This window comes from Hylaeus anthracinus, unplaced genomic scaffold (assembly GCF_026225885.1).
Source record: "Hylaeus anthracinus isolate JK02 unplaced genomic scaffold, UHH_iyHylAnth1.0_haploid 12000, whole genome shotgun sequence".
NCBI classification, from domain to species: Eukaryota; Metazoa; Arthropoda; class Insecta; order Hymenoptera; family Colletidae; genus Hylaeus; species Hylaeus anthracinus.
Window position 1 is genome coordinate 3870245 of NW_026534347.1, and position 14238 is coordinate 3884482.

A 14238-nucleotide genomic window follows, 5' to 3' on the forward strand; every position below is an offset into this window, starting at 1 on the left:
CCTAACACATCTCCATAATTTCTCCAGGTTTAGGAAGTTGAGCTTCTGCTTCTTGTAATACTTTCTCTGCTTCTATGTAATCTTCAACTTCTTTTAAATCTTGCTCTGTTTCTAATATGTTCTTCAATTCTTCAAATGCTTTGACAAGACGTCGTTGACAATCTGGCACCATCATGAGGGATTCTTGAAGTACTTCTTCTTGCTTCTTTATGTCATAACCATCCTTGTCTGTAAAAGAATTAAAAATAATATAAAATCTATTCTATTGTCTCATATGTCAATATAAATGTCTTTGAGATCCATTGAGATAAGTGAAAATCTTTAACTGCAGCATTTTGTATGTTAAAAGTGCATTTACAAGTGTTATAACTAGTGACATATTAACTTTACAATTAATCCTTATGTGAATAACCAAATATTTTACAAATATACAAAACAGTTTTAACACATAACACAGCCATTGAAAGGATCGCATTAACAAAAAATGCAACATATTTCTAGTCGCATTTTTTCAAATATTCTCACCCTGATCCTTCAATTTTTGTATCCTTTCACGTTGCTGTGATGCTTCTTTCTCATACGTGACTTTTTCTTTCGCGAGACGTTTCACTACTCCAGTTTTAATTTTTAGAATTCTTATGCGAGGGTCAGACATTGTTCTAATTGAGATATTATACCTAGTCTGCAGAAAATGAAGTGATCACTGATTGAACAAGTTTTTCCTTATAAGGTAAGATGAGTAGTTACTAATCAATTTCAGAGAAAGTCTGTAATTTTTAGGTTATACCGACTTCTAGCCGGAGACTCACTCGTATCGTATCCCACTGTATCCCACCTAGTAATGGCCTTATAACGTGACCATGATCAAGACTAATGGGTAAACATTTATAACCATCGAAAATTATTTATATTAATATTATTAGCTATTTTACTATGTTGTGACGATTATAAACACCTTTTACGAAATACATATCCAGTTTGCGTGATACCTTTAAAATTTGTTAAAGGTATAATAAGCCAGTTTCTTATCAAGATTTAATTATTTATTTCACATTTAATGTCAACAAGAATCTAAAATTGAATACAAATTCTCCATAAAAAAAAGGATAAAATGTAATATATAAGAAATATCAATACTTCGATGTATTTTAGTAATAAATATTAATTGTTTCACTTGGATTAATTTTGTATCGTATTACGAAAGACGAAAATTTTTATTTCAAATTCTATCCAGCTATAATTATAACAATCATTATCTCAATATGTTATATCAAAATGTTTTCTTTTCAGCAACAATAATAGTTATGTGAATCATCGATACAAATATATAAATTTATACTTCAAGACTTATTAATAACGATCATTTTAATAGAGTAGTAGCAAGACTATTTGCAATCGTGTTCGTGCATTACATTCGTTTACGAAAATATTTTCATGCAGATCTTGTTTTTTCACAAGCACGTTTCCGTGTTAATAATTTCGCGCCATTTGATTTCGAATGTTCGAGACTTGCAGGAAACTTCAAACGGCATCGCAGTATATCCCCCCAACACTTCCGCAGAAAAACGCTACATCGTGCCTGCATTGAAAGGTGCAGCAAGGAAACAGAAGGGTTAATTGTGTATTGGTTTACACTTGATTCCCCGAGCAATGTAACGAACGGTAGTGTCAAGATTACAATGCAAGACGATATTTTCCCGGCGGCAGAGAAAATCCTTTCCGACATCGAAAATGTGGTGAAGAAGAATCCGTCGCTGTGAGTGTTTTTCTTAGATACATTACGAGTTACGAGGGCGGAGTCTTTAAAAATATCTGTGAAATGTGCCATTAAATTCGTAGATTCGACGCGTCGGTGTGTCCATTGCATTGACAATACAACAGTACGGTCGGTGTGCTTTTTTTTCTTTTCATGAAATATCGTCGCTGTACGTTTTATTCGGACACGCGTACATACGACGCTTCGCGAAAGGTTTGCATAGTAAATACAGTATCAGTAATGTTGGTATCTGATGTCTACAATAGGAAACTGGCGCCATCACGATTATTAAATCTTAATAATTACGATCAGTGTGCGTCCCTGCGTATGTGCGTCCATTCGTGCCGTGAATTTAGAATTGCTTGCATAGTCAACGTATCGTGTCCTGATAACGAATATGAATGATATACATATTTTTATTCAAAATTATTTCCACCAAAAATACGATGCAAACTACAGCAACGTTGTTCGTATCTCGAAGTTGTCATTTTTTTAGTATTCTGTACAGTCTTTACATGGTTATGTAATTCGTATATTTATATTTTTGACATATAATTCAAGCATTTCTAATATAATTTATATGATTTACATTATTTCAAATTATAACTTTTAAGAGTGGAAATAAAAAATGTGTATACAGAGTGAGTGTTAAAGCTTGGACCTGAAAGAAATCTTCGTTTATAATCATTCTGTTTCAAAAGGAAAAACATTTTCCGAAATTCATCCACATTTTTCTTAAATGAAATAACGTACTTTCATTGTTGTTATATTGTATCTAATCAGAAGACATATTTGATAATATGTTGAATTTTGAATGATTTCTTGAAGAGTTATTGTTATAATTATTGTTACAATTTACCGTTTATCCATTTACTATCGTCAAATGTACAAAAATATGTAGAATATTACAGAATATGTTCAAACTGACTATTGAATCATTGGTGTCAAAGAATTTCTGTTACCGAATTCGCAGAGATGGGCAAAACCCTAGGGTTCGAAACAATCTGAAGTTTGCCGATGTGTTTGTCTCGTTTCCTTCTTTAAAATAGAGATGGCGTGGACTGCTACTTTTGAATCACTCGTGATTCAATCACGATGATTTTTCACAGTGATTCGTGATTGTTCGTGATCGCTTCTGATTGGTAAACAACATTCTTTTCACTTTTCACGAATTATGTTGTTCTTAGATTATATATGTATTATAATATAGTCTAAAAGCAATGTTAATATAATTTTACTAAGATTTAAATTTGACTCATTTGTAGTTTCTTGAATTTCCACTAAGGGGAGACAGCGAGACACTAACGATAACAATTAACCCCTATAGTGGTATCGACCGATGAAGAAAGCTAGAAGAATTTATAATCAAGTCTAATAATACCAAAAACGACACGTTTCCAAAGTTAGACTATTTTATGTAATGCGATTCCTGTTCGCATGTTTTGCAACGAGATGGTGCAGAGTACAAAGGGTTAACATGAACCGCTTCTGAAACGTCATCTTCCGGATCACGGTCGTGATCGAAGTTTAATCACGACTGCGATCGTGATTGTGTGATCACCGTGAAAAATCACTGTTAGTGATTTTTCTCGCCATCTCTACTTTAAAAGAGAAAACGAGATAAACATATCAACAAACTTCAGATTGATTCGAAACCTAGGGTTTGTACTTATTGCGAATTCGTAACCGTTTTGTGTGGCAGAAACAGTTGCACGAATTTATGTGAAAAGTGTCAACCAAGCACCATAGTTGAGCCGAATGAACGTCACGTTAGAGCAACGTACAGTGGAGCATTCGGCCAGAACAGAAATTAAAAACCCGAATTCTTCTATGTGATTACAGGAAAAGTTTCGAGATAGTTCCCGCGGAAGATAACGAAAATAAATCGCCAGTGTTTCATCAGGAGGACTGTCTTGGATTGGCATCATGGTGCGTCCAACCGTTATACTGCTACGCTCATCGTCGTCTTTTCGAACTCCGTCAGAACAAACACAGACGGGAAGAACCTAACACGATAGCAAAATGGTTGCTAGGCGCTCTTCTATTAAATCCCGAAGTGACGACGTTCTGGAACATGCGACGGGAGCTGGTAAGAAATCACAAGCTAGAGCCGTCGGAGGAATTCGCGTTCTCACGGTTGGTGCTGTACCATAAGCCAAAATGCTTTGAGGCGTTCGCCTACCGACGGTGGTTACTGTCTTGCGTGCTGAACGCGAAAGACAGCCGTTACGATCCTGATTCGACGGAATCACCGCTTTGTACCGAGTTAAACATCGCTGCTATATGCGCGGACAGGTACGGGAACAACTACGACGCGTGGAGTCACAGGCGTCACGTGATGGCTCTTCGCGAGTCGCGAGGATTCACTTATCCAACGCTCGAAAACGAGTGGAAGAATTCCCTTGCTTGGTGTCAACGACATGTCTCCGATTACAGTGGGCTTTCCTATCGGCAGTTCTTATTACAGAAATACATGTTCGAGTTCAAAGAACCGCTGAGAGAGCCATTGATAACGTGCCCGAACGACGACAAGCGATGCAAAGATGAATTGTACGCTTACATCGAGTCCACCATCAGCGACGAGGGGGACAGGCATAAATTGCAAAGGTTGTTCGACGCGATGCGCACGGAATTCAGGCCATCTTCCTCAAGAACGAAACAGCAAACTTACTTCTCCGCTTTCTCGTATTGGGCGCAAGAATGTCGCGTGAACGAAAGCACCATTTGCATGTACAACGATTACGAGGCTCTTTGGTGTCATCGTAGGTTCCTGGCTCATCTCCTGGTGCGTTTCATCGCGTCGTATGCGAAGCATTCCTGCCTCAGGGACGATAAGCTTGTCGATAAGTCGATCGAGGCGAAAGATGTTCAGAAAAAGTCGCTCGCGACAGATGACGTGACGTTGTGCCACGACCTTCTTGTGGGAGCCTTTCGCACGCGTACCGAAAAGATCGCCGATCTTGCAACGAAACGAGATCAGCACGAAAAGATGCTCGTCGAGAGGTTCTACAAGTTTCTCAGAAATATCGGATTCGAAATAAGGTCGTGATCCTATTAGCCGTTGAAATTGTACTTTTAAATAAAAAATGATCCGCGCGCATTAAGCTGTATAATCATACTCATACCGGGCATAAATCGAGTGCCACTGTAAAAAACAGGTCTATTTTACATCGTCGACAAATGTTTCCTCGACTTTGTTTTCTTCGATGTTGTTTCACAGAGAACTGTTTTCATTGACATTGCCTGTTTACCAACACGTTAAATATAATTTATTGGAAGTTTGAGATGTATCTTATTAGTTTAGGATTGTTTGCGTCATTAGTTGAGTTTAATAATGATTCAACATCCTCTCTGACTTTCTCTTCCGTCCTTGTTTTTAGCTTTTCCCTAGTATGTAACTTTGTCTTCGGTTTGTTATGAAGGAAAAATATATCCACGGTTTGGACGGTCAATATGCGAACATCACTCTATAATAAAATGATGTCCGTTAATATGTTGTTCGCCGATCGCAATATTACAATAATACTCGTTATTGCTTCTTTCTTTTGTGTTCGTCGTTTTCACTAAACAACACACAAGTAATAACCCAAAAAATATCTTATCGGAACAGTTTACACAATTCTATTAGAATATAAGATTATTTGTGTACAATCAAGTGTCGATGAAAATTGAAGTCTGTGGGTATAAAGATTGGTGAACAAACGAGGTTCTTCGAGATCAGTTTAAACTAAAATAGAAACTATTGTTGGTGATTTGAAGTAGACCTGTAAAAAATCACGCAATAACTTTTACTCTGTATTCTACGCAGACGTTATTCCTAATCGTATACTACCCGTGAATTGTATCTCGATAGCGCTCTCTCGTCGGATCCATTCGAGCGACGAAAGCCCTCCCTCCCCTCTTGCGCATAAATAATATAGCGCCGTTTTAATAAGTAAGAATCTACGTACGATCGTACGTATATAACAATAAGTAAGAAACGTACGATGTAGTTGAAATGGAACGAGTATTGATACTTATTTTTGAAACGTTTACCATGTATTGTTTGGAGAATGTTTGAACGCGATATTGCGTAATTATCGAAGAAAAGTGGTAATCGGTTTGCGTTTGATTTTCCAAACGCTGCCCGACGTTCAAGAGAATTAGTACAATTGCGTGATACAGAAGAAAAAGTGTCTTTTGAGGCTATAGGGAAGTATTATCGCGAGACAAATATGTATAGTCGAATATTGATAAAATATGAAAGAAAAAAAATATTAGTTTTGTAATCATGCGTTTTTAGTCACCGTTAGAACGTCGTAGGGTCCTTAAACCGGACCGTATACATCACCCAAAGCCAATCGTTTTCACGCAATTACGTATACACGCTACATTGGCCACGTTGTTCCCCCTTTGGCGCGACAATCTGACCAAAAATAAACCTTTAGACTTTTAACTGAACTATCACAGTCTACCGGGAACGGTCATTAGGCGCGTGCGATCGTCACATTTCTCATAAACCAAGTCCTATTTAATTCCGGTTTCATTGTTACATGTTATAAAAGTTCAGTGAAAATTTGGTTTTGGGTTTTAGCCAAGTTTCTGTACAAATAATTATGTCGTTTGTATGTAATAGCTGTTGGATTTCTGTTTTCTTTGTGTTTATACTCCTGCAATTCCACAAGGTTATGTACAATCTATTGTCCATTATTTGAGTTTTTTAAGATGAATTCTTGGGTTTGTACTGTTTGATTGGTTGAGTGGTTTTTATTATGAGATTTGGAGTAGTACAATTTGGTTGTGTTCAGGTTTGTATGATTTTACTAGTGCTGGGAGCAGTTGTTACTGCATCCAGTAGTTCAGTGTTAACTTTCCTGGTTGGTTTTTCTTTTTTGGTCTTTTGGTGGTTAAGTTTTCTGTCTTTGATTATTGCAGTTTTGCTTTTTGTGTCGATGTTTGTACTTATACCTGAGATGCTGTTTGTGATTTTCTTTCAAGCAATTGTGTTTACAGGTGGCGTCTCTTGACCTCCTATTCTCTTTAATTGTATTATTTTTTCTTGCGGTTGTTCTTCAAGTGGTGGGTAGTTTTCGATTGTATTTTGTATTACAGATTGTTGTTGGTTTGAGTGTTGTGTAGTTTCACCTAATATTTTTTTAGCTTCCCAGAAACTGAGCTTTCTATAAGCCATTGTGCTGCAGATTTCTTTTTGTTTCTTCAGTCCCTCGGAGTTTTTATTTAATGTGCTGTGTCCCATGTTGCAACGTAGGCACTTTGGGTTTTCCATCTTTGGGCATTTTCCTTCTGGGTGGACTACTTCTTCCGAGCAAGTTTTGCATATGAGTTCGCTTCTGCAAATTTTAACCTCTAAACCAAAGTAAACCTCTATTTTTACTCTGTAAAGGCCGTATAGTTTGATGTAATCTGGGAGAGTTGTACCTTCGAATGTGAGTACCACTGTTTCACTTGGTATCCATTCAATTGCTCCTGTTTGGGAGTCTTTTGTTCTACGATTTAATCGTCTGGCTTCTTTAATTCTACATGACGACACGGATTGACTAACTGTGTCATTTACTTCCAGGTCTATGGAAAAGCCTTTCAGCACTCCTTTTCGTTGTAGTCTATATAGTGGTATTGAGGCCAGAAGTTCTTTCTCATCCAATTGTTAAGTCACTGCTCATTTTTCTTTTACGTGGTCCTTCCTTTGTATTGAATTGTCTTTTTCCAATGACTTCTGTCCATGTTTCGTTTGTTTCATTGTCCAGATTGATGGATGGCATCATGGTCGCGTTACCCACGCCACGGGCTGTGTAGCCCGTAGATGTGGGATTCTCAGTGGTTTGCTCCCACTCTATTTTTACACACTTATATTGCGTAGTTTGGAATATAACCGAAAAAGAAATAAGAATCTCACTGTAGAGATTTGCTGGACTACACTATTTCACAATTATAAAGGGATTTCTTTACGGTTCCGCACTCAGACCCCTTCGATCGCCATCCCAGGGTTCCAGCAATTTTTAAATAAATATTGTTATTTCCCCGTAGTCGCCTACTTCGCTGGTTTCTATTTTTCTTTTTAATTTATCCCTCTCAGCTCCACCTATACCCGATAGATGGACGCTTTCTTTGTCCTTTTCCTTTATTCTCCTCAACTTTTGGTTGCCTCGTGTTGCCATAAGGCACCCAGAAACTTTGGAAACCATATGGCTTTGCTATTTTAGGTTATGATATACCGTTTGGTGATTCCTTCCAGTTTTTGGGCGATTCCTCTTAGGTCTAATTTTTCTTAATCTTTCTTTTACTTTTTCTTCTTAATCTTCCTTCTAATCTTACTTAAATTCTTAAGAATCTACTAACAATATTCTATAAAACTCAAATCTCCATCAGCTTGACAATCATAATCCGTTTCTCTCCTCTGATTCTTTAAATAAATAAAAATACAGAAAAATGTGGCGCCATCTCTCGGCGAACCTTCCAAGTTTGTCGTGAAATAGTTCCGACTTTGCGTCGCTAAGTGGCGCCACTTTTTTTTATATTTTCATTTATTTAAATATTTGATATCAGTCAATTGTTAGTCTTCAAATCAACAATTTGATGTTGAATTATGACAATTATGATGTAAAATTACAGTTATATGCCGAGAAAAGTACAGAATTTATGTTTTGAATAATTACATGTCGGTTGCGACATCTAGCAGCGCGGGGTGGAAACTACTTCACGACAAACTTGGGCAGTTCACCCAGAGATGGCGCGACATTTTTTTGTATTTTTTTATTTAATAATATGATATGTATTAAGGAATATATATGAAAAATTAGTTCGCACACCGCCGCGAGATGGCGATACCGTTTTCGTGTCCATTAACTTGTCTATATGCTTTTCTGGATAAATGGAAATATATGATTCCAATGAAATCAGAGATGGGCAAAATCTTTATCTATGCTTGTGGGTTAAGTGATGGTTATGATTAGTTTTAAGGTATAGATGTACGAGAGTCTGTCCTCTACCAAACAATTATTAACCCCTTCCTGTACTTTAGCGAGTCAGACTCGCGATGTAGATTTTGGCCCAACATGAATATCGCGAGTCAGACTCGCGACGAGTTACTTAAGTATTGCGATTGTTTACAAGCATCAGTCTGGTCTGTTTAGTGCGCGTCGATGTCTACCGCTTGGGCCCGAGTTTCGTAGGTCCATATTGGACTCGCAACTTCGTTCACCACTTTGGTCACTATTGCTTCATGTGATAAGTGTAGTGACCAACTGTGTAACTGGACAGAAAGGTCGGTTCCCGTCCTCCTGGTGGATCTGATTCGAGAGGAAGATGATCGGTTCCTTCGGATCGGTTCTCTACTTCCTGCATCACGTTTAGTATAGTCCAAGTACTGGTCCGTAAAAAAACAAAGTATCTCGATAATAGTAAGTCGTCAACCATAATGGATAGCGAAGGTTCCAGCCGTAAATGAAAAGATTGGAAGACCCTGTCGACACGGAGAGTGTTTGCTCTCAACAGTAGCATCTGTATAAATTTATTAAAGTGGTGGTTTTAGCTTTTTATGGACGGCAGGGATATTTTTTTCATGAACTTCATAACGTTAAAATTATTCATAGTTGTATACTGAACCATGCTGAAGAGCGTCTTTAGACTACTGACACAACAACTGCAGCAGAGACGACAGCAGCGTATAATAGATTAATTTTACGAACACGATGTTCCTTATTCGAGCTTGATATTGGTTTTTCGGTAGAGAAAAATGTATGTTTAAGACAATGTGTCTTTAAGAATGGAATGTTCAGAGTAGTCTTCATGAAAGAACAATCCTAATCGCGAGATTTAGTTTTCTCCAACATTTTTACATTTTCGCTCAGTAAAGTAAAATTGTCTTCGTTCTATCTTGCGTATACTTTCCAAAATGTGGTCCTCGTCTCTCGATCCCCCCCAAGCTTTGCCGCATGACGCAACCTGCGCTGCATAGGTACCTGTAGTTGTTGCCAGACTCAGGTATTTCCCGATGAGTAAACGTCACCGAGGAATCGGCACGCCGCGCGCCGGGTCGCTCACGCTCTCGCTCTCATTTCAACGTGTTCCGCGTATATGTTATTTCATCGTGAAACTCCCTGGACGCGAGCAATGCCGGAAATAACTGTGAAATCAGGTGAGATTCGCAAAGTGGCGACGTACGTGTCGCAAATATTCAGAGAAATGCGGTATTCACGGCAAGGATGCGCGGCCAAATGCCAAAAACGTGACTGCCCTTGTACCTTGCTAGACGCTCGAGAGTTCTCAGTTGTTAGATAGAGGTCCACGAGGTCGTCGCTCAAATATTGGCACGGTTTCTTCTTTTGTCGCAGTTCAAACGGAAACATGAAAAATCAACGTTTCGTTTTCTTTTTATAGACGAACAAATTGTCGCGAGTCTTGTGCAAGAGACGACGCGTCGTGAAATTCTGTTCGGATTAGCTCCTTCGCTTCTTGATTCGATTCGATCAAGTTTTCGCGTCGTAGAGATTTCTCGGGTACAGAGAGATTTTTTTGTTTGTAATGCGACATGGCACTACGAATTTATGAAATACGAGGTGAGTTTAAACGATACCAATCGAATCATAGGCGTTGATTTGATTACAGAAGCATGCCTTTCACGTAACTAACGGCCCACCGAAGACATAGTACACTAATACTAAGGTTGACGTGATGCAAGAGGGTTTTAAACGAATTAAAGCATCGCCGCCAGGAATAGGCTAGAATCGCTTCTTTCCTAACATTACCACACCTGTTTCTTAAACATCAGTCGCTACTCATTCAACAGACCATCAGTTCGCGTAACTTCTTGCCGCGTTCTCGACCACTTCGAGCCGTTTCTTGTTTATTTCCACCGCGAAGTAAGTCATACACGTTTACAACCATGTCAGGACGAGGACATTACTCAGGTGATGAAACGCTAAAAACATCTAAATGCTTGCTCGTAAAATTAAACGATAATTTATTAAAGATTTGTTTGAATTTAATGTAAAAGAAACGACATTACTTTGCAGTCTACCTAATATATATTTGTCTTTTATCAATCATAATTGTTACGACCAGTGTCAGAATAAGATTTTGTTATCCCTGGGCTACCCGTTTACACTAGGTAAATCCGTAGTGCTATTTCACCGTAAAGGAATGGTGTAGTTAATCCATTGTTTACTACGAGAGTGTAGATACCAGAAGCTTGTAATGTTTCATGCTTGCGTGTGAATTCGTCAAATTGTCACAAATTAATCTCTGGGGACTCTCTAGCTGGCAGAGGTCTCTGGACTGCAGTTCCTAAAGCCCATTTGCGACACGTTAACTATACTTATCATACAGTTATAACTATCCTTAATTTTAATTTACTAATAATAAACCTCGAAGAACAGCAGTGCATTGAATACTTAACAAAGTAAAATTGTTTCAATTGAACATTTTATCCGGAACATAATTACTCGGTGTACAAGAAGAATTTTTTGCAACGAACCCATAAATAATAACATGCTTACGAACAATTCCCCCGTTATCAATTTTTTATCGTTGTAATTAGCATTCACTTCCATATTGCATACTTGCAAAAAGTGAAGCGAAGTGAAAAAACTTCAATAATTACTATTTAGCTCGTACTTACAAGAAATTTCTTGTAACATAATAGTGTTCGATTCACGGACTCGTTATTTGCATACAAATTAGTCGATTAGATGGTTTGTTGCCTGTTATCGAATCCTCTCTCACAATTTCTGAGAAACTTAAGGAAATATAATAGTGTTGATACGACAATTACAGTTGTTTAGACCGAGACTGTGTGATTACTAATTTTTATTGTAATTATACTACTGACTTTATACGTTTCCGATACAATCTGATACAATAAATACATGATAAACATAACCAAAAGGTATATGCACTTATGCAAAACGAACAAACAACATTATTAGTAGAATATATTCAACATGCATTAGGTATATTTTTTGCATGTTTTCAATATTATTGTTAGCCATAAATGCGTAAAATTTGCAGTCTAATTATAATAGATTTAACCTTTTCCTGTGTTTTTTTTTTTTTTTTTTTTATCAGCGTTTAAATATATTGGGAGGATACGATAGAGATTTAGTTCATACAATTTGCCAAATAGTGGAAAACTATGTTTTAGACGCTATTTTTAAAAAATGGGTAAATTACATTAAGAAAATTTATTGGATAGTTTTAAAAATATATGTGTATATACGTATGTATAATATTCATTGAGCTGTTGTAACTCTATTTGGTCAATCTTTGGTCATCTTCATCTATGTATATACTATGCAATAGTATGAAGGAATTATTGTCAGCCTAGATTATCATATGCTACTGTAGAAAATTCTTTTTTGAATTAAAGACTGTTTCTAAATAGCCCGGTAGATAAAGTGTTAAAAGCGAAACCGAAAGCCGCTGCGAAAGGGTTAAATGCTACGGACAGAACATTTCAACTAGAGAGGTCAATTCATATTCCCGTCAGGTCGAAAAAGATTAACATCGTGAACTTGGGCACGAATAAATCAAATCATACGAACTCGGTGAACCCGAGGTAGTTAAAAAAGATCAACGAGGACGATTAAAGGTTTGGTCGTTTCAGATAGCGAGCTGGGCACGCAGCAGCTGCGACGTAGCGGCTCGTTAAGGATACCCAGGTCTTCGGACGCGAGTAACATTGATCGTACTAGATTGAACGTGTCGTCCTACGATGGAAAATCATCACCGTCGTCCGTTTCGTGGACAAGTAATTCCGATGGTACGCCAATACGCCAAGCCAGGCAGTCCGTACCTGCGATCGACGCACCTGCGCCGGAATACCTCGCCAGGAACCTCCTGCAACTCGGCTGCCCAGCCGTGTCGATGCCCACGTAAGTCTTCTCTGATCTATCGCGTACTGTGCTTGTGACGCTTCTTCGGTTTCCTTCGGGCACATCCGCGAGGGGATAACGATTTCCGCGAACCAGCGTCATCGATGACTTTCCATTGAAGCGAGAGTACTACGTTGTTTCTGGAAGAAGAAGCTTCCCATGACAGAGAGGTGTGTTTAACCAAAACGATACTACCGCGAGAGAATTCCCTCTCGCCAAGTGAATCTCTCAAGAAAGAATCCGTGTGTATATATATGTATATATCGTGACAAGTTGGCTAGGAACGTGTTGTTTACTGTTTTCATAAGCTTCCCTCTGAAATTGACATTTCGGAGAGTTGTTAGATTTTAATGTTCCCTTCGGATCATAATTTATCTCGAGATTTCGGTTAGAGAGAAAGTGTCACTCGATCGTGGAAGGACCTGTAGGTCGTTTGTTGTGTGCTTGATGCCGATTAAAAACATAGAGCAGTATATTGGACGGTGATTACCTTGATCTTGCTAGGACACATCTGAGCGCAATAATTTATCCGTCGCGGGTGTCGTGCTCGACTTGTTACGTCACTGCTGGGTTGTTGTATACATTCGAGCAGTGTTTCTCAAACATCAATTTCATGTGGATACCATGACGAAAGAAAGTTTTTAGCGAACCCCTTACGGTAGAATTAAAATATTGCTTTTTACGTGGCATTGAAAACTGTCTTTAAAAAAGGATCTATTTATCGTCTCAGGACTTGAATAAATTTTGAGAAAAATTGGTCGATAGGTGTTGTTTCACGTACATTAATAATATTTCTTTTTTTAATCAATAGCGTATATATGCTACTTATTTTTAAAATATTGTCTCACTTGATAAAACATACTAAATAAAAGTTACTAATAATCATTTTAAATATGTTACTTTCGATTATGCGCATTGTAATACGCGAAAATGTATGTATATAATTCAACAGTCTTCTTAAATGCACAAGTTTCTCTACGATAAATGGACAGTAAGATTATCCGGGATCGGGTATCTCGATGAGACAATGCTAATGCAACGATCAAACTTGTTTTATTATTACCGTTTTTGTTATAAAACTGTTACCATCATGTTCCTGACATTTCTCTGATTAAAACGAGACCAAACACGACGTAATTCGCATCATATTTACTACATGTCTCACCGAAATAATCCCGGTGTTGGTCGCCATTTTCGCATGTCGCTCCGTCCTCTTCTTCGTTCGCTGTCCTTCTCTACACTCGAAGTTTGTTGGCACAACATTAGAAGATACAGTATCGACTGAATGAGGCATGCAAAATCGGATACCCAAAACATTGCACTCGAGTGTTTTTATGTGTTTACACTTGACACGCGTCGAGCGTCGAACGTAGAAAAGGACAGATAGCGAAAGGAGAAAGAGGTCCGAGAAAAAGAAAACACTCGACAGAAGCGTATCAATCGGTTCGGATCATATTACACCGGTGTTCGGGGTTACTCTGGCGAAACTACGGGCAAAAGAAATATGAATGGGCTGGCAGCGAGGGGGATGGGTATCTGAGAGACATACAAAGTGTCCCAGCCTAAGTAATACGGAGCTCTACCTCCAAAACTATCGGCCGAATGCAAAATTTC

At 38.1% G+C, this 14238-nt stretch overlaps 3 protein-coding genes across 6 annotated transcripts in view; 2 read left to right on the plus strand and 1 right to left on the minus strand.

The window, feature by feature from the left end:
* Position 1: 1 nt before the first annotated feature.
* On the minus strand, positions 2–1036 carry LOC128890088 (tubulin-specific chaperone A). The gene is made up of 3 exons (XM_054148295.1): positions 810–1036; positions 526–682; positions 2–228 (listed from the first exon to the last, which is right to left on the minus strand). Exons 2-3 carry the CDS (start codon positions 653–655, stop codon positions 2–4), a joined length of 357 nt encoding a protein of 118 aa, XP_054004270.1. The 5' UTR covers positions 656–682; positions 810–1036.
* LOC128890080 (protein prenyltransferase alpha subunit repeat-containing protein 1) lies at positions 848–5717 on the plus strand. Its single transcript, XM_054148280.1, has 3 exons — positions 848–877; positions 1516–1756; positions 3599–5717. Exons 1-3 carry the CDS (start codon positions 874–876, stop codon positions 4803–4805), a joined length of 1452 nt encoding a protein of 483 aa, XP_054004255.1. The 5' UTR covers positions 848–873; the 3' UTR covers positions 4806–5717.
* Positions 5718–9687: 3970 nt separating this feature from the next.
* Positions 9688–14238, plus strand: part of LOC128890077 (GRAM domain-containing protein 2B-like) — a 60829-nt gene continuing 56278 nt past the window's right edge. Inside the window, exons 1-2 of one of the 4 annotated variants that reach the window (XM_054148272.1) lie at positions 9688–9890; positions 12357–12624. In XM_054148272.1, coding sequence (XP_054004247.1) covers positions 9830–9890; positions 12357–12624 — 329 coding nt within the window. In that variant the 5' untranslated portion in view covers positions 9688–9829. Of the gene's footprint in view, positions 9891–10012; positions 10312–10519; positions 10663–12356; positions 12625–12648; positions 12795–14238 lie in introns of those variants that run through there. The other 3 variants (XM_054148274.1, XM_054148275.1, XM_054148276.1) reach the window with 3 other exon arrangements.

Excerpts from the sequence above, each read along its gene's own strand:
- LOC128890088 (XM_054148295.1), bottom strand. The coding sequence starts at position 655 with ATGTCTGACCCTCGCATAAGAATTCTAAAAATTAAAACTGGAGTAGTG. Across the intron at positions 229-525 it reads ACAAAAATTGAAGGATCAGG|ACAAGGATGGTTATGACATA; the intron begins GTGAGAATATTT and ends ATTCTTTTACAG.
- LOC128890080 (XM_054148280.1), top strand. Across the intron at positions 1,757-3,598 it reads GTGAAGAAGAATCCGTCGCT|GAAAAGTTTCGAGATAGTTC; the intron begins GTGAGTGTTTTT and ends ATGTGATTACAG.